At 41.3% G+C, this 19,887-nt stretch overlaps 1 protein-coding gene across 2 annotated transcripts in view; it reads right to left on the reverse strand.

Annotated features, from left to right (window-relative positions):
- The window catches only part of TAMM41 (TAM41 mitochondrial translocator assembly and maintenance homolog), a 38,459-nt gene extending 21,445 nt beyond the window's left edge, over positions 1 to 17,014 (reverse strand). The window contains exons 1-4 of one of the 2 annotated variants that reach the window (XM_007500242.3): positions 16,754 to 17,010; positions 14,789 to 14,971; positions 8,442 to 8,534; positions 1,854 to 2,004 (exon numbers count right to left, since the gene is read on the reverse strand). In XM_007500242.3, coding sequence (XP_007500304.1) covers positions 1,854 to 2,004; positions 8,442 to 8,534; positions 14,789 to 14,971; positions 16,754 to 16,888 — 562 coding nt within the window. In that variant the 5' untranslated portion in view covers positions 16,889 to 17,010. Of the gene's footprint in view, positions 1 to 1,853; positions 2,005 to 8,441; positions 8,535 to 14,788; positions 14,972 to 16,753 lie in introns of both variants that reach the window. The other variant, XM_056804669.1, reaches the window with a different exon arrangement.
- Positions 17,015 to 19,887: the final 2,873 nt, after the last annotated feature.

Below are 19,887 nucleotides of genomic sequence, written 5' to 3' on the forward strand. Positions count from 1 at the left end.
TCACTTCCCCCTCCCAGAGCCGACGAGCAATTCCACTGGGTTTTATATATATCATTGATCAGAACCTATTTCTGTATGATTGATATTTGCATTAGAGTGATCATTTAAAGTCAACATATCCAATCATATCCCCTTTGAACCATGATATCAATCACATGTTTTTTCTTCCTTACTTTCCGTCTTGTAGTCAATACTGTGTATTGACTCCAAGGCAGAAGAGTGGTAAGGGCCAGGCAATGGGGGTCAAGTGACTTGCCCAGGGTCACACAGCTGGGAAGTGTCTGAGGCCACATTTGAACCTAGGACTTCCCATCTCTAGGCCTGGCTCTCAATCCACTGAGCCACCCAGCTGCCCCCTCATGTTTTTTTCTTCTGGGAAGAGAAAAACTCTTGAGAGGTAGATACTGGTCCTAGCAGCAAAAAGCCAATTAGGATGTATCAATTCTATGTTCAGACCTCAAGCTAGCTCTTATAGTTGGGCACATTAAAGGAAGATAAACAACCAGAGTATCTGCCCTCAAAGAGCTTCTAATCTGGTGGGAGATTACATAGGACACTGTGGTGTTCAAGAGTTGAAAGAGACCTTGAACATCATTAAATTTAATCACTTCGTTTAATTGATGAGGAAATATTTTCTAACATAAAATTAACAGGGAGCAACATCTCTAATTATAGATGAGTTAGTATAATTAGGCGCTGAACTGTGGTGGTGGTGGTTTCCCATTATATGTACTTAAGGAGAAATTAAAATAAATGGGATATACCTAAGGATATCTGGAAGGTCTCATTTAAGATCATTAAAGAATATATAGATAAGGAGAAGGAAGGGGAAAAGGTTATAGGAATAGAGGTCCCTAAGATTTGGAGGTAAGGAAGCGTTTCATGTGCCATCCAGGGTCCAAACCCCACATTTAAAAAGATGATCTAGGCTCAGAAAAGGAAGTACCTCCAGCCCTTGTCCCTTCAAAAATCTTTAATGGATCCCTGGAGCCCTTGGGTTAAAATATAAATCTTGAACCTGACATTTAAGGCTCTCCAGAATCTAGATCCCAACCGTTTTTCTAGTCTTATTTAGTATTGCTCCTTTTGTGTACCTTCTTTCCCATTAAACAAGCCTGTACATAAAACTTTACCTCCTACACCCAGAATTTCCTCCCTTTCCAAATGTCTTATAGAATCCCTAACTTCTTTCAAAGTCAAGCTCTGTTACCACTTCCTAAATAAGGCTGTTCCTGATCACTCTCCTGATGTTACTTTGTATATATCTATTAAACCCAGGTCTTCTGACTCCAAATCTAATGATCTCTCAACTATATCATTCTGAAATCAGAGGGGGGAAGAGCAGGGAATATTATGTATATAGTACCTATTATGTGCTAGGCACTGTGTTAGGCACTTTACAGATATTATTTCATTTTTGATCCTCACAACAACCCTAGGATATAGGTGCTACTATTATCATCCTCATTTTATAGTTGAGGAAACTGAAGCAATGGTTCAGGTCACACAGCTAGTAAATGTCTGAGGTTGGATTTAAACTTGGATTCCTGACTCTAAGGCCCAGTGCTTTGTCTACCATGTCATCTGAGTGGTCTCCAAAGCAAGGACAAAGGCATGAAGGCAGGATATATGTGAGAGATAGTAAGAAAACCAGAAGAACCAAGGGAATATAATGGAAAGTACACTGGAAAGAGAGGAGAAGGGTCTTGAGGCCCCAAGCATTGCTGTGTTCAGGTAAGTTGTCCGAGACCTCAGAGGCTGCTTCAGTCTAGGGCTAGGGAGGTTCCCAAAGAGTTGGCTGTAAGAGTGTAGCTGAGTCTTGTATAGCTTCTTAATGGCAAACATTTACTAACCAGAATAGGAGAGTCCAGCGATCTGCACAAAAAGGTCTTCTTCTGAGCAGCTTTCTGGGAGCATGAGAAAAGCTGCAGTGACAGCACTTTTCAGGTTCCGATCGAGTGCAGCCCGGAGCAAACTGTTCTCACTGAAGGACACAAATCTCACCTGAGGACAGAGAAGGGCAGAAGGGCCACAGACTCAGGTCTGAGTCTCTCCTCTTCTCTCCCCCGTCCTCCCTTCTGATTCTTTCTTTAGAACCCAGAAACTTGTTTCTTTTTTCTTCTGAACCCAGTCCCTCCTGCCCTGCCCTCTTTCCCTGGCTGTATTCCTACATCAACCAGTGTAAGAGTGAAATCCCAAAGTGACTGCCTATTGCTTCTAGGTGCAAATACAAAAATGCCCTTGCCTACCTTTCCAGTTTTCTTACACCTTATTTACCAACATGTTGTCATTGTCTGTCCTTTGTTTTCAGAGGACCAATAACGTTACCAGGGGATATCTTGACTTGCAGGTGAATTGGACTTAAGTGAGGCAGAGCTGCACAAAGTTGTCAGTCTCATTCTCTCTTCCAGAGTCCTCAAAATCCCATGGCAGGATAAAAGTCAGGATGACTCACAAAGGCCTGAGGTGTAGTACATGACTAGAACACCTTTGATATCTGACCAAACTCTTAAGTGTTCCACAGTCCCTGCTTCTGCTTCCTTCCAAGGATATTGAAATTGTTCATATCTATCCATTCTGCCACATGCTTGGAGACAGACATTTCCCTAATTCATCAATGGTTTGAGTAAGGTAGCTAGGTGGCTCAGTGGACAGTGTTGAGCCTGGAATCAGCAAGGCCTGAGTTCAAATGTGGCCTCAGACACTTGGATTCTGGGCAAGTAGCTTAACCCTGTTTGCCTCAGTTTCCTCATTTGTAAAATGAATCACAGAAGGAAATGGCAAACCACTCTAGCATCTCCAACATGTACTCTTCAATTCAGTAACACTGGCCTCCTGGCTTTTCCACAAATGACATTCTACTTCTTGGCTCCAGGCATTTTCTCTGGCTGATTCCTATGCCTGGAATGCTTTCCCTCTCCTGAACAACTACTGATCTCCCTAGCTTCCATTAAGTCCCAACTAAAATCCCATTTCCTACAGGAAGCCTTCTCCAATCTCGCTGAATTCCAGTGTTCTTTCTCTGTTAACTATTTCCTATTTATCCTATATACACCTTGCTTTGTATATATTTGTTTGAATGTTGCCATTCCCCAAGCCCCTGTCCCCTCTACCCCCGTTAAAATGAACTTCATGAGGCCAGGGAGTCTTATGCCTCTTTTTGTATCCCCAATGTTTAGCACAGTATCAGACATATAGTAGGTACTTAATAAATGTGTTTATCTTTCCTTGATCTTGACATCTCTATAATGAAAAAGACCAAGATGACTAAAATTGTGATTAGGTGTGAAACTCCCCCACACAAGACCAATCTGAACTCAAACCTATCATTAGAAAAGATCATAATGCTAATCAAAACAATAATTTTAATTTTCTAATGAAGAATTAGAAGAAAACAGAAGGTATCTCATATTAAAAAAAATGATCTAGAAAATAAATTAAAAGAGAAAATTTAGGAATCATCAAACTACCTGAAAGCCATGATGAAAAGAAAAAAATAATTTAGACTTATTTCAAGAAATAATAAAACTGCCCAGGATCTCTCAGAAATGGAGAGAAAGTGAAAAGAGAAAGAACCATCTGAAAGAAACCTCAAAATAAAAACTCCCAGGAAGTTATAGCCAAAGTTCAGAACTTCCAGGCCAAATATAAAATTTTACAAACAGCTAGAATGAGTTAAAGTAATCAGGAGCCACAGTCAGAATCAGGCAGATCTGGCAGCTACCACTAAAAAAACAATGGTGAACTTGGAATCAGATATTCCACAATGAAAAAGATAGATTTACACCAAGAGTAATGTACTTGGCAAAACTGAAAATAATTCTACAGGAGAATTTAGGCCTTTAATAAAATAGAACACTTGTAAACACTGCTTATGAAAAGAACAGAGCTGAGCAGAAACTTGGAAATGCAAACAAAAAGAGTTCAGAAAAAGTAAAAAAAAAGTTTAAGCAGTTAGCAGGGACTACACAAGGATAAAGTGTTTGTATTTTAATGAGGGAGAAACGACAACTTCAACTTGGAACCCTACTAATGTTAACAAGGGTCAAAGAGGAAGTGAAACTGGACAAAAAGCCTTCAAAGGATAAAGGGAATATTCCAGCCAAGGAATGAAAGGTGGGGTAGGGAGGGTAGGATTTATAATCTCAAGTAAAATGGGCATAAAAGTTCAAATAAACAAGGAGGAAGAGGGGACAACTACACTTTTATGTGAATTTGTCACAGAAGGGTAGAAGTCACTGACAAGAGTTTAGTGTAGAAATATTTAGAATTTTTTTAAAAGAAAAAAAAATTTGCCAATTATAAATCACTACTAGGTGGCACAGTGGATAAAGTATTAGCCCTGGAGTCAAAAGTCTTGAGTTCTGATTACGCCTCAGACAACTGTGTGACCCTGGGCAAGTAACAATCTCTGCCTCTATTTCCACATTTGTAAAATGAAGTTAATAACAGCACCTACCTCCTAAAGTTGTTGTGAGGATAGTTTTATAAAATGCTTTATAAATCTTCAAGTGTTATATAACAAGAATGCTACTGTCACTGTTTCTTATATTACCATTCCTTTTGTTTTTCATTTCAAACATTGGGTGATTTCACTTAAATAGGTGCTCCCTTCACTGATTCAAACCACAACTCCTCCTAATGTCAGTAGTTAGTGTGGCTGAAAAAATTTAAACTCAGTCTGGGGGATGACTTTTTAATGACAAACTTCTCTGAGATTTAACTAGATTGAGGCTCTGACACAAGACATATAGTCTACTGTGAGGCTCATATTTAAAGCTTTCCAAGCTTGGCGAGGCCTGCCAGAACTTGTCTTTTCCTGGCAAAAAATTTGTCACCTCTAGGCCACAATGAGATAATCTTAATAGATGCTTATGCAATTACAAGGATTTAAAAGCAATCATTTACCAAATGGCAAAACTAAGTCACAGACTAAAAGTGTGAGTTGCCTACAGACAAAAGAATCAGTTGGAAAAATCAGAAGACAACCCTTTGTTTTCAAATCAGGTCCAGGTTCACAAAGTTAAGAGTTGGAAATGATGTTGAAGGTTAGTTCTAAACCCTTTATTTTTCAGATGAGTCTACTTACCCATAAAGTGATGGGGAGACTTGCCCCAAGTTACACAGTAATAGAATGGTACTAGTTACTCTTGATTTGTAATCCTATTAATGTCCCACTACACCATACTAACTTACTTCTTTGTTTCTTTTTTGCATGGTTCCTCCATAAACTCAATGACATTGAGATATTTAGTAACTTAATTAAAATCAGATAAACAAAATAAAGCAGTACTTTTGAGGTTTTTTTTTTCATGTTCAACAAAAAAACAGTTTGTTAGCCACGTTTTTCTTTCTTTTTGAATTTAGAGTAAAAAAAAAACAAAACTTTTTTTAAGGCTAAAATAAAGTATCTGTATGTAAAAAGCCAAATTTAGACGCCTCTACCATCATGTTGATCCAGTTTTTCAAAGTTAGGTGAAATGGGAACTTGGCTTACTAACACTGTTGTGTGGTGTTCAGAGTGGAAAGCCAGTGACCCCTTGAGGTGCTGCCCAGGAAGCCTGGGAAAAACCCGAGTTCTCATATTTGTGAATAGCTGTTTGTATCTCACTAGATGGCCTGACCTGAACTGCCTGGGCAATGTTAGTCCTAGTGCCATAATAAAAATCTTTTAGAGGATGGGACAGCTATTACAAAAAGAGTCAATTAAAGAGTTGTGTATGCATGCTGAAACACAGAAAAAAGGAAAATCCATACGTGTCTTCTTCTTCAACTAAGTTACATGAAGAGCTGAACTCAAAGAATAATACTACAGCCACCAAGACCACTACTGATCTGAGCCCTGATAAGTGTTCAAACTTAATAACACTAAGCAAATAACGAGATTGCTCAGGAATTTTCCATTTAGACTATGAGCAATCTGCTCAAGATTCTAAATGTGTCCAAAAGGACAAAAGCTTTACCAACGGAGAATTTTAGAACCAGAAGGTTAACAGAGACCATCTGCAGAATTTTCTCATTTCTTAGATAACAAGTCTGAGGAAGAGAGGTCAAGGTCACATTGTTGGGTGGTGGAAGAACTGGGACTGGAAACCTTGGCCTCTTTACTCCCCACCTTTTATTGCTCTTGGGGTACAATGCTTTTTGCACTTGTAACTGATATTTTTCTATCCAAATAATGAAAATCAGAAAAGGAAAATATAACTCATTAGATGTATTCACTGTTGAATGAATGAATTTAAGTGGGCTGGAGTCTTACATAGGAATGTCCCTTTATTTCTCTGGATATTAGAATGAAAATTTGACTAGCTGATCTCTAAAGTCTCTTAGAGCTCAAAAATTCTGATTCTATGAAAAAATCCAAGTGAGTAAATAAGTGAGTAAAACCCTTTTTATCATGACTGATTTCAGCATAAGTAATATGTCCAAAAAAAGTGATTGGGAGGAAAAAAAAAACACTTTCCATTAGAGGACCCCACCCCCGACCTTTGAACTTATAAAATTAACAAATTAGGCAATGATTCTTCACATTAGTAATAGGATTGATTTACAGAAAGATTTATCACATTCTTTTGAACATTAAGAACTTTCTTTTTCTTGACAAAAAGGACAGGAAGCAGAGAAATTCTAGGTTACTGTAAGGAACCCTTGTCAAAGGAAGATCAAGCAAAAGCAAAAACAAACTGTTTCTGAAATTGGAGTTAAAGATGAAAATGTAAATTAAACAACAAAGCCCAACTCAAACCTTGCTTTTCCAAAAGACTCCATTCTGTTCAACCAGTTGCCCCTTCACACACCTTTTCATCTTTTATATTGCCAAAGGTACCAAGTACTATCTATTCAACAAGCTCTAAGTCAAGAATCTCTTGGAGACAGCAAAGTCACTTTAGCCAGAAAAGCCGAATTCATCTCCTTCTCAAAGACAAAGACAAAGTGCAGGCAAGCCTATTCTCAAGTCCTTTTATCATTGCTTGCAGCTCCTGGCAGGTCTTGGTTCCATCTACATAGGCTGAATCATTTGCTGATGGAGGTCACCAACAGGTTCAAGCCCCATCTGCTGCCACCTAGGGGTAGGTCAAGCCTGTTCAGAGACTCACAGCCCATTCATTTAACTCCTGGGGATTGCTTACTCTCATTTTCTTCTCTGTAAAGAGATGAGTTCAATTCTATTGACTAAGGAATACTTACTTTATTAATGCTAGTTAACTGTTCCTACTTATTTGGGTTTACATTTTTATTGTACGTGTCAAAGACCTTCTAAAATGAAGATGTCTACTGGTGGTCAATCTTCCAAAGTAAATAAAACTGACCTGAGCCATGGAGTCCAATATGTAGCTTCAGTATGCTGCCAATGCTCAGATCTCCTCTTGGTCAGATCCTGAGTTCTGACTGGAGACTGGCATAGATCAGAATATGGATCATAGAAGATACCCAGGAGAACATCAGAGACTCCCAATGAGCTTCTGATTGCCTCTCTGGAGGCCCTGTATCACAAAGGGAGATGGAGGGGGAAAAACCCTAGTCCCCTATAGCTGACCTGCAATCCCACACAACACACACTGGGAGCCTCCCAAAGGAGAGGTTAGTGAGGCCAAGTGACACTGGTCCCAATGGCAGTTGTAAGGCTGGTTGAAATATCTCTTCTTTCTCCTCCACCAAGTGGGGAGGGAATCCTTGATGCTCACTTCCAGTGTGTGGCCTCCTTTCTGTTAATGGTTTGTTTGTTTTTTTAATCTCATCCTCTCCATGCTTTACAAGTAATTGAACCTAAAGGAGAGAAAGTTTCATTGACACAAATACTAAGCTATTGTGGCAAATCTGCTGATTTCCTGGAGTCACAGGTTTGACATTTCCAGGGATTATATTGGGCAGACTTGGGAATACAGCAACACTCTAACAAACTTTCTCAGGCAGCCCACTTCCCATTTTGAATACACAATGCCCCTCACATTTTCACAAACTCTGTTTTCTTCTTTACCTTTAACATACTCTACAGCTTGTATCATATTTCTTCGTTTAAATGTCATAACAATTCCTACCCCTGCCTTCGACATCTAATCTAATCCAATCCAACAAGTAGTTAATAAATGCCTATTATGTCCTGGCTGGTACTAGGCACTAAGGCTATTAAGACAAAACCAAAATGATCCTGGGACTGGGGGGGGGCAATACAACAGGTTCTCAGGCAAATCAATTCTGGATGAGGAGTTCTAAGGCAGAAGTGAGCATAATGCCTGACATATAGTAGGTGATTAATAAATGTTCTGTGAATTGGTTGTTGAATTGATTATTTAAGATCCCACCTTTTCCAACACATAAACAGAGAGCTGAGTCCAGAAAATGTGAAGAACAAAGTTAGAGGGACCACCTGGATCCCTGGAACTCTTTTCTAAGTTTTAAAACCACTGACATTTTCAGAAAAAAGAAGCATAGTCACTCACCGGCTTTTGCAGGCGTCCAGCAACATATAAGGTATCCCAAGTAAGCAGATCCTTAATTAGAGTATCAGTGCTAATAACTCCGTATTTGATAAGCTGGGGAGAAAAAAGAGCAATATATGGCATTAGACTGTTCAAGTATAAAATACATGAGTTGAATCCAGTTTAGTTTCCTGGGACCCTCAAAAGTACATCTTCAAGATAGGCCCTCTGACTTCAGTTCAACTCCTCTCAGAAGAGAATGGCAGTAAAATGACTTGCCCTAAGAAGCATTTGTTGGTTTTCACTTAGAACTACAGACTCTCAGAGATATCAGAGAACTAGTAGGTAACCATATCCAACTTCAAATCAATCAAGCTTTTCAAAGAAGTGAAGTTTCAGTGCCTGGTCTAAGTTGATAGAGCTAGATCTAGAACCTAGGCTTCTTGGTTTAGGTTGGTTCACTACACAACAGATAGCAATTTTCCGTATACTAAAACTTTCTGCAGACTCCCTGAATTTTCAAATGCTTTTCTAATTAATAAAATTTCCCTTTATCAGTGCCAAAACATTAGACAATTATGGCTAATCTCATTTCAATGATAATAAGCATAAGCCTTGACTATAATTCTTCCTAGTTTATAAAATCCTATTTGCAGCTGTACTGTTGCACTTTCATATCCAAAAACATTCTTCTCCAGCTTCCTAAGACCCCAAAGCAGTCATAAATCTTTGCTAAGGAAGTCTAATTCCTTTGGTTCATAATTATATATACTAGGAATATTTGTATGGAGATGATTATTTATGCTTATAAAATTATTTGAAAAGGTTTTAAAATTAAAGATAAGCTTTGGGTAAATTAATTGTGAAAACAAACCAGCATTTTCCACAGATAAGTTTTAAAAAATTTATAACAAAACAGAAACAGGCCATGAATAACTCTTCTCCCCAAAAGTAAGCTTTGTCACAAGGCTGTTGCAGGAAAAGTGCTTCACATGCCTTAAAGCTTATATAAATGAGTGACTTTTATAAATGCCTAATGAAAATGTGACATTAATAGTTGATTACCTGTTTAGATTTAGAAATGTATTAACAGAAAGTTATACAATGGAAAGGGTAGACAGGACATAAGCTGTGAGAAACAGGTCTGAATAGAGAATACTTAGGAAGAAAGCTAAAAGAGAGAACTTATTTTCTTTTGTAATCCTATGTATTTAAAAATATGATTCTGAGAAGGAGTGTGTAGAGGCTTCCCCACACTGCCAAGGGGTCCATGACATACAAAATGTCAGAATATCCAATTTAATGCAAATTCCTCATGTTATAGTGAGGAAAATGAGGTCCAGTAGAGAGAAATGACTTGTCCTAGGTCATACAGGTAGACGGAGCAGGATATGAACTAAAGTCTCCTGGCACTAAATCCCACTAAATCTTGCCACCAACACATGTAATATAAGGTATAAAGAACCAATTTCGAAGGTAAGCAGGTTTGAAGAACGAGGCTTTTGGCCAATGTTCAGTCAACAGGAGCTAGGGAGTCCCACGGTAGTGAAAGAAAAAGCAGTACAGGTTCCAGCAGAGGCCATGACCCCCTTGCCTGCCCATTATTTTATCTATATCAAACAGTGGCAGGAGAAAATAATTATCTGCATTATTAATAATATCAGGGCAAGGAGAGTACATATGATATAAGTGATATAGGAACAACCTTACTGGGTTTCCATATTGTCAAGCTGTTACAGGATTTGCCTAGAACATTCTGCAAGATTCCCCCCTCCCATGTGGGAAAGTAGGGACATTAATTAATTGCTGGTGGAACTGTGAATTGATCCAACCATTCTGGAGGGCAATCTGGAACTATGCCCAAAGGGCGATAAAAGACTGTCTGCCCTTTGATCCAGCCATAGCACTGCTGGGTTTGTACCCCAAAGAGATAATAAGGAAAAAGACTTGTACAAGAATATTCATAGCTGCGCCCTTTGTGGTGGCCAAAAATTGGAAAATGAGGGGATGCCCTTCAATTGGGGAATGGCTGAACAAACTGTGGTATATATTGGTGATGGAATACTATTGTGCTCAAAGGAATAATAAAGTGGAGGAATTCCATGGAGCCTGGAACAACCTCCAGGAAGTGATGTAGAGCGAAAGGAGCAGATCCAGGAAGACTTTGTACACAGAGACTGATACACTGTGGTACAATCGAAGGTAATGGACTTCTCCATTAGTGGCAATGCCATGTCCCTGAACAATCTGCAGGGATCTAAAAAACACTATCCACAAGCAGAAGATAAACTGTGGGAGTAAAAACACCTATGAAAAGCAACTGCTTGACTACAGGGGTGGAGGGGATATGACTGAGGAGAGACTCTAAATGAACACTCTAATGCAAATACCAACAACATGGAAATGGGTTTGAATCAAGAACACATGTGATACCCAGAGGAATTGCGCGTGGGCTATGGGAGAGGTGGTGGGGTGGGGGAGGGAAGAAAAGAAAATGATCTTCGTTTCCAATGAATAATGTTTGAAAATGACCAAATAAAATAATGTTAAAAAAAAAGATTCCCCCTCCCCCCATTTTTTAATCGTCATGCAAAACACACTTCCATATTGGTCATTGTTAAAAGTGCAAAGTCATACATAACCAAACCCCCCACCTCAAAATCATAAATGCACTGATGTCAAAGATGACTCCAAAAGTTCTTTCTTTGGAGGTAGATGGAGATAGATTCTCCATCATAAGTCCTTCAGGATTGTTCCAGATCATTGCATTGCCTTGAGTAGCCAATTTCACAGATGACTGTCATCCAATATTGCTATTATTGTGTTCTCTCAGTGCAAGATTTTTTTCTAAACCCTTATCTTCTATCTTATAATTGATCCTAAGTATTGATTCCAAGGCAGAAGAATGGTAAGGGCTAGGTAATGGGGGTTAAGTGACTTGCCCAAGTTCACACAGATAGGAAGTATCTGAAGCCAGATTTGAACTCAATGCCATTAATTACAGGCCTGGCCTTCTCTCCACTGTGCTACCGAACTGCCTTTATTGTGAGGATTTAAGAGGCTTTAATATTGGAGGCACTCACTTATGAACCCATCATTGTTTATCTACTGCGACTCAGTGGCTTCTTTTCATTTTCTATAAAAGATGTGATGATCAATTGCAAATGCTTATCTTCACAGACTAAAATGAATCCGAGAATGACTGGTTCCTGCAATGGGTCACTGGAAATAGTTAGAAACCATGAGTAATTAGAGATAACTTTTTAGGAATTGTCCTATGGTGGTGAATGCATGAATAGAGAATGTTTTATGAAGGCAGAAGTGCTATGTAAGTGTCAGTTATTATGACAAAGGTGGTAGGGCTACAGAGGTCATTGAGATTAACCCATTCATTTGACAAAGGAGGAAGCCCATGGCCACAGAGGCAATAGGAGAGTTGAAAGGTGAACTAAGACCTGTTACTCCAAGTTTCATGCCCTTCCATTAGATTCTGTTGGTTCCATGGAATAGTGAAGTCTTACTGTTTTTCTAAATTGAACATGACCTCTCCATTTTGAAAAATGCAGAATCTCTCCTTTGGATCACAGACTTAGAGATGGAAGGGAACCTGAAAGCTATCTATTCCAAACCACTCACATTTGGATGATTTAGTGATGCAAAGGGAAGAACATTTAACAGAGGGCCCAAAAATCTGGGTGCTGGTTGTTTCTCTGCCATATAGCCATAGCTATCTAACCTTGGGCAAGGCTTTCATAATAGCAATGTTCTCATCAGTAAAATAAAGGCATTGGATGAAATTGTCCCTTCCAGCTCCTAGAATTCTACAATTATAAACAACATTTCAATAGTTACGATGAAAGAGTAAGGACTTTTAGATTAATTTCTGATGGTACACTAAGAACCTCAGATACTTCTTCACACTGAAAAAACTTTTAGAATATAATCTATCTTCAACCACTTACCTCTAATCCTACTTATGAGTTACTTCTTATAAAGAGAGATAAGTGTAAGCCTTCAGTTAACAGGGACTGCTTTGCTTTCTACCTTTTCACTCACTACCAAGCCTCTTAAATCTACCTTCAAAGACTCCTGCTTTCGGAGATGGTCTTAAGGCAAAAGATAAAAAATATAAAACACTGGATTTGGACTATGAAACCCTGGCTCTAGCCCCAATTCTGCTGCTTAGCTAGGTAGCAACAGACAAGTCATTTAACTTTTCTTAGTCTTACTTCTCTCATTTGTAAAAGGGAATAATAATAATTAAATTAAATTGCTTTACAAGGCTAAGAGACTTTGTAACCAGTGAGGCCCTCGATCAAAATAAGCTAGAAAAGCTCTGAAGCCGATACCTGGTTCCATACCCAGTTCCTCTCTTATTCCTGATGACCCTATAGCCCAAGTCAGAAAGATCCCTAAGAGCTAGAGTCTTTTTGCCTGAGGCCCTCTGGCTAAGCTCTAGATCCAGGATACCAGGTTTATTGTTTTCTGTCCTTAAGACCTCTCAGTTCTTTTTAAAAATTAATTGGTTAATTAAGAATATTTTTCCATGGTGACATGATTCATGTTCTTTCCCTCCCTCCTTCCCGGAGTTGACAAGCAATTCCACTGGGTTATACATATATTATTCTTCAGAACCTATTTCCATATTATTAATATTTGCAATAGAGTGATCACTTAAAGCCCAAATTCCAATCATATACCCATCAAACCAAGTGATCAATCATATGTTTTTCTTCTGCATTTCTACTCCCACAGTTCTTTCTCTGGATGTGGATAGTGCTCTTTCTCATAAATCCCTCTGGATTGTCCTGGATCATTGCATTGCTGCTAGAAAGTCTATTACATTTGATAAGACCTCTCAGTTTTTTATTTATATTCTTTAAAAATAGGGCAATTTAGTGCATAATTCTAGGTCTGAAGAAGCCTTGACTTAAAGATGAAACTCTCTCCTCCTTCATCACCCCATTCATCCATTCATATATTGTCTCCCCATTAGAATTAGTTTCTTTCTTTCTTTCTTTTTTTTTTTAATAAAAACCCTTACCTTCCATCTTGGAGTCAATACTGTGTATTGGCTCCAAGGCAGAAGAGTGGTAAGGGCTAGGCAATGGGGGTCAAGTGACTTGCCCAGGGTCACACAGCTGGGAAGTGGCTGAGGCCACATTTGAACCTAGGACCTCCAGTCTCTAGGGCTAGCTCTCAATCCACTGAGCTACCCCAGCTGCCCCCAAATTAGTTTCTTGAGGGCAAGGACTGCCTTGCTTTTATATTTAAGTCCCCAATATTTTGTATTTATTTTCATTCATTTCTCCATCCTTCCATATCCTACTTCTAACACTACCTTGTGGCTCCATTTCCTTTTCTTCATTTGTAAAATGGGATCTTTATATCACCAATCTCACAGGATTACTGTGAAGCTCAAATGAGACAAAGTTCAAAATGTTTTGACAATCTTAAAGTTCCTATCAATGTTGCTAAAACACTTTGACCCTTGGATCCCAAGCTCCCATAATTCTGGTCTATCTGGCACAGCTGGATCCCAACCTCAGTATATGTGCTGCTAAAGGGAGCACTAGGTCCCAACCTCTAGACTTGGGCATATTGTAGCTGGCAATGATCTCCTTGGTCCCTGAGGCTGTGTCTCCCTCTAAACACTGGCTTTCTTGGAGTGCTATGGCTTCCTCTGTCCCAACCAGAGGCCTTATAGTTACAATTGTACTTGGGGCCCATGGGGTGATATCACTCAAAGCAGTGTGATGGAAGGGAGCCCTGCCACACTGCTGATCCAGACCCAATGTGACCTGGGTCAAGTTGCTACCTTTTTGTGCCTCAGTCCCTTCCTAGGGGGCCACTAAGATGCTAATCTCTGTTCTAGTTTGCTACCACTGGTTAATGTGCTCTTGTTTTAGGATTTACCCCATTTGTTCAATGGAGGCTGACCAATAGCATAGATGTCTCGTATTCCCAAAGGGATTAACTATTGATATACCAAGAGGACCAAGTAGGCATTCTTTGGCTTTAGGTGAACCACAAGACCCTGGGTGGTATTTATCCTACCTTTAAAGAAGGAGGGAAGAAAGATTTGTCTTGAAGAGACTTAATTTTCTTCAGTTATTTCAACAAATATTTTTTAAAGAGAGGAAATCCTCACTGTGTAGTAGAAAGACAAAGTAAGAGGCTTAGTCCTTCTTGGGCAGGGCAAGTTACCACTTACTTGAACTACAATTGTAGTTAATGATTGTAATCAATTTCCTATTTAATCTGTTATTAAGTTGAAAATCAGATTTATTGAGTTTTCTGATGACCAGGGATAGTGGTATCAAAGATGCCCAAAGTCCACATCAGATACAGGGCCCAGGCTCACTCACCTTACCGTCACATTTTATCATGGCGTTGTAGTAGATTCCTGCTCCAAAGTTATTCTGTACTTTAGCAATAACGTTGGGTCCAAAAAGTCTTAAGCAAGAGTAGTGGTTGCGGTTTTTTTGCAAGTTCTTTGAATGCCATGTTACAGGGTCATCTACTGAAAACACAAAGTCCAGCATAATATTCTGATGGAGGAAAGAAGAAGGGATGCATGTTAAACATTTAACTCAAGTGTTTCCAAGAGAAAAATCTGTTCAGGACTTAAGTTAGCTAAAGTGATGACCTGGTTTAAATCCCAACTGGGTCAACTATCTATGTGAGTTTGGAAGCAGCATGGTCTTTTGGAAAGATCATTGGCTCTGGAGTCAGCCATGGATTCAAATCTTGCTTGATAATACTTGTATGACTTTGGAGACGACACTTAAACTCTATGACTTCTTCCAGATCTGTCTCTGCTCCAATACAAATTAAAGAGCAACAGCCCAGCACAGGCTGCCAAAAGAAATGCTTCAAGGTTTTACTAAAGAAATGGTGATATCTGAGGGTGCTGCCAGGAGGCAAAAGCAGCAGAAGAAGATTCATCTGCTGCTGAGACTCCACACACACACACAGGCAGCCAGAAACAGGTAGGGCTTACTGCAAATTGAACTTGTTGGATATTACAACCACATCTGGAACATCAGGCTTTTTGGCAAAGATTCTCCCTCTGAACTTCTGTGGCATTCAGTACTGAGTCTTCTACTAGGACCAAGGCTTTTTCCACTTCTATTTCCTACACTATACTGCAAGGAATCTCAGTTTCAGACACATGACTTCTCCTTTTCTGTGTCCCTTAAATGGCAAACTCTTTCTAATGCTTAATGGCTTTACTTCCCTCTTCACTCCCTTCCTTTCAAGGTCAGAAGATATTACTTGGAAGAGAAGCTCCCCTTCTAAGGCAGCACAGTGGTAGTGTTTGGAAAAATCAGAATACAAAAGAAAAATCTGGCCTTGGTCTCCTGCTTGTTCCTTTAAGGGTATGCTAACATTACCCCCAAACCCTCTTAACCACCACATTTTCTTTTTGTAGACTACAATAGAGGTGTCCTTTTCCTGGCCTGAAAACATAGTTTGTGTTTTACAAACCAAAGGGGAAAGAAAAAGAGCACTTGGGACTCACTAACAATGTTAGATGTGCCATGGGGATTTGCTTGGGCAAAAGGTGTGCATTTGTGTTCCAGAGTAGCTAAGAGGAGCAGTGAACAGAGAACCTGGAATAAGGAAGATCCTAATTCAAATCTGTCCTCGAAAGTAGGTTGGTAACTCTGTAAATAGAGCTAGGCCTAAAAAAATGGTAAGTCCCCGGGTCAAATTTGACCCCTGACACTTCCTAGTTGTGTGACCTTAGTCAAGTTACTTAACCCCAATTGCCCAGCCTTTAATCACTCTTCTGCCTTGGAAGCCAGTATTGAAGGTAAGGATTAAAAAAAATAATAATAATCTGGCCTCAGACACTCACTAGTTGTGTGACCCAAGTAAATTCACCCTGTTTTCCTTAGTTGCCTCATCTGTCAAATGAATTGGAAGAAAAGGTAGACCACTCCAGTAACTAAGCCAAGATCCAAATGCAGTTACGGAGAGTTGGACAAGACGACCAGATCCCCGAAAGGAGTCGAGGAGCGGGGCAATGGGGAAGAAACAGGGCGCTGGGGGCCAAGAGTTGGCTGAGGCGGGGAGAGGAACCAACCCCAGAGGGAAGGACGGCTCCAGCGGCCCGGAGGTTCGGCATTAGAGGGCGCCTGGGGCTGCCCCCAAGGAATGTGACATTGCACCCAGGCTCCCGTTTACCAGGGTGAACTCGGGCAGGAGCTGGGCCTCTCGGCCCCGGGGGACGCAGGGGTCTCCAAGTTTCCTTTCAGCTCCCCCCCACAAGAACACGTGGGTGGGGGTGTGGTCGAGGAGGGGGCGGAGGGGCCGGTACGGCTCACCTTGCGGCCGCCGTTGGGCCCCGCCTGGCGGTACACCGCGGAGCCGTAGGCGAAGGCCAGGCTCAGGTTATCGGGGAAGTTGGCCAGGATCCGGCGGAAAGTCGCCATCGAGCCCGGAATGGTGTGCAGCGACATGACATGAGGCAACCGTGGTCACGACTGCTGAGCGGGAGCCGAGCCCGCCCTGGGTCACAAGAGGAAGAAGCTGAGGAAGGAGGAGCGCCACTGCGCAGGCGCGGCGCTGGCTTCCTCCGCCAGGAGTGGGGTGGGTAAAGAGGGGGTGCGATGGCCGGGAAGAAAGCCGGTGTCCGCCCTATGGCGCCACCTGGCAGCGGGAGGATCATGGCGGCCAGGGCTCTCACTGAGCCCCGCCCTCTTCAATTGCCCCTGGTTACGTCACACTGCTGAAACCGGTCTTTTTTTTTTTTTAACCGCTTACCTTCCGCTTTAGAATCAATATAGTGTTCCAAGCAGAAGAATGGTAAGGACTAGGCAATGGGGGTTAAGTGACTTGCCCAGGGTCACAAAGTTCTGAAACTTCTTAAATATGTACTATTTTTTAAAAAACTTTTTACTTTAGTTCCTGTCTCCAGACTTGGCTCTCTATCCACTGAGCCACCAGCTGATCCTAAATGTATTACTTTTATTTTGTTTTATTTTTATTAATTTATTCTTGGGTATCTCAAACTCCGACCCCCAAGATATTTTACTTTCAATAATTTGTTTTGTTTTATTTTTTCTCCTGGCTACAAGGTAACATTTGCAAAGAGTGCCTTCATGACTTTGTGTCTTCTTTGTATATTTTGTATCCACTTATCCCTCCCCCCCAAAGGATTTGATTTCTACAAGAGCAAGGGGAAATAAGTTGAATAAGAAGAGATAGCATAGTAGATGGTGATCTAGACTTTAAAGCACTTGGGACTGTCAACTAGAAAAAACACAGAACTATTAAATAGTCAAAAATCACTCTTTAATCAAGGGAAAAGGGGTTAGCGCTACTAATGTTATAACTCGCCCATGTTATATTCAACAGATTCCTGTCATCTGTTTCAGAGCAGAACCTGCCTGAATCACAAGGTGGCTTCCGACCAGATCGCAGCACAATCGATATGGTCTTCACAGTGAGGCAAATGCAGGAAAAATGCCTTGAGCAGAACCTGAGTCTCTACATTGTCTTCATAGACCTGACAAAGGCGTTTGACACAGTGAACAGGGACGCATTGTGGGTGATCCTCAGCAAGCTCGGTTGCCCAGCAAAATTTGTCAAACTGATCCAGCTCTTTCATGTCGACATGACAGGGGAAGTCCTATCTGGTGGAGAGACTTCTGATCGCTTCAACATCTCCAATGGTGTGAAACAAGGCTGCGTCTTTGCTCCAGTGCTATTCAAATTATTCTTCACCCAGGTATTACGACAGCTGTGATGGATCTAAATCTGGGCATCTACATCAAATACCGACTGGATGGCTCACTATTTGACCTTCGCCGCAAACAAAGACAACAGAGAGACTCATCCTGGAAGCTCTCTTCGCAGATGACTGTGCTCTCATGGCCCACCAAGAAAATCATCTCCAAACCATTGTGGACAGGTTCTCCACCGCAACAAAACTGTTTGGCCTGACTATCAGCCTCAGCAAAACAGAGGTGCTGTTCCAACCCGCACCAGGAAGGCCAACAAACCAGCCGTGCATTACAATCGACAGCACGCAGCTTTCTAATGTCAACACTTTCAAGTACCTGGGCAGCACCATTGCCAATGACGGGTCCCTAGACCACGAGATCAATGCCAGGATCCAAAAGGCCAGCCAGGCACTCGGGCGGCTGTGCTGCAAAGTCCTCCAACACAGAGGTGTAAGCACTGCGACGAAGCTCCAAGTGTACAATGCAGTGGTCCTCAGCTCGCTCCTGTACGGTTGTGAGACATGGACACTGTACCGGAAGCACATGAAACAGCTGGAGCAATTCCACCAACGCTCCCTCCGGTCAATCATGAGGATCAGATGGCAGGACCGAATCACCAATCAGGAAGTCCTCGACAGAGCCAACTCCACCAGCATCGAAGTCATGATGGTCTGGACACGTCATCTGCATGGACCCACAGCGAATACCAAGACAGGTATTCAATGGTGAACTGTCAGCTGGACTCAGGAAACAAGGCCGACCAAAGAGAAGATTCAAGGATCAGCTAAAGTCAAACCTGAAGTGGGCTGGCATTACACCAAAGCAACTAGAACTCGCTGCCTCTGACAGAAGCAGCTGGCGAACCCACATTCACCATGCCGCCACCACCTTTGAAGATGAACGACGTCGACGTCTTGCCGCTGCGCGTGAACGCCGACACCAGGCCACACCCGCACCTCCGTAACAACTGGCGTCCCAATGCCCCACGTGCCACAAACTTTGCGCCTCAGCCTTTGGACTCCAAAGCCACATGAGGGTACACCGTAGATGAAACTGCACAAAGACAATGTCATTCTCAGACACCGAGAGACTACCACTATAGTGATGTCAATCATCTTTCCTTTCCCCTGGATTCCCCAAAGGGTATATAGGATCCCCAAATTCTTTTGTTCCTCGGAGTCCATCCTGAGTCAATGGCACTCCCAGGGATCAGTGACCAGGGCGTCCAGACTCTGTGCAGTCTCAGGGAGTAGCTCTGTTGTCGTAGCCTATTAGCGCTGAGGCCTTTAGCGCTGAACCCCTTTAGCCCTTGATTAAAGAGTGATTTTGACTATTTAATAGTTATGGTTTTTTTCTCGTTGACACTTTTATGTCAACTTGGAAAAACACAGAACTACTAAAGTAGTCAGCAAAACCAAGTTTTTAATAAGGAAAGAGAGAGATGCATGATAATCGGCCCACTACACAGAGCCAGGCACTAAAATACTACACAAAGTCAGATCCCTGGGGCTCTGGGATGATCCGCTTTAGATGATTCTCTAAAAATTAATAGAACTTGGGGATCTTATATACCTTTTGGGGAACTAGATACAGCAAACATACACAGACAGATGGCAAACAGGCTTGGGAAAGAGGCTGTGGCCAGAGGCTGGGAGTGGTCTACAACAATGAATACAAAAGGCGAGTGTCCTGCCAAGAACTGGGCTACCTAGAAGAGAATTTTAACACAATGG

This window comes from Monodelphis domestica, chromosome 7 (assembly GCF_027887165.1).
Source record: "Monodelphis domestica isolate mMonDom1 chromosome 7, mMonDom1.pri, whole genome shotgun sequence".
NCBI classification, from domain to species: Eukaryota; Metazoa; Chordata; class Mammalia; order Didelphimorphia; family Didelphidae; genus Monodelphis; species Monodelphis domestica.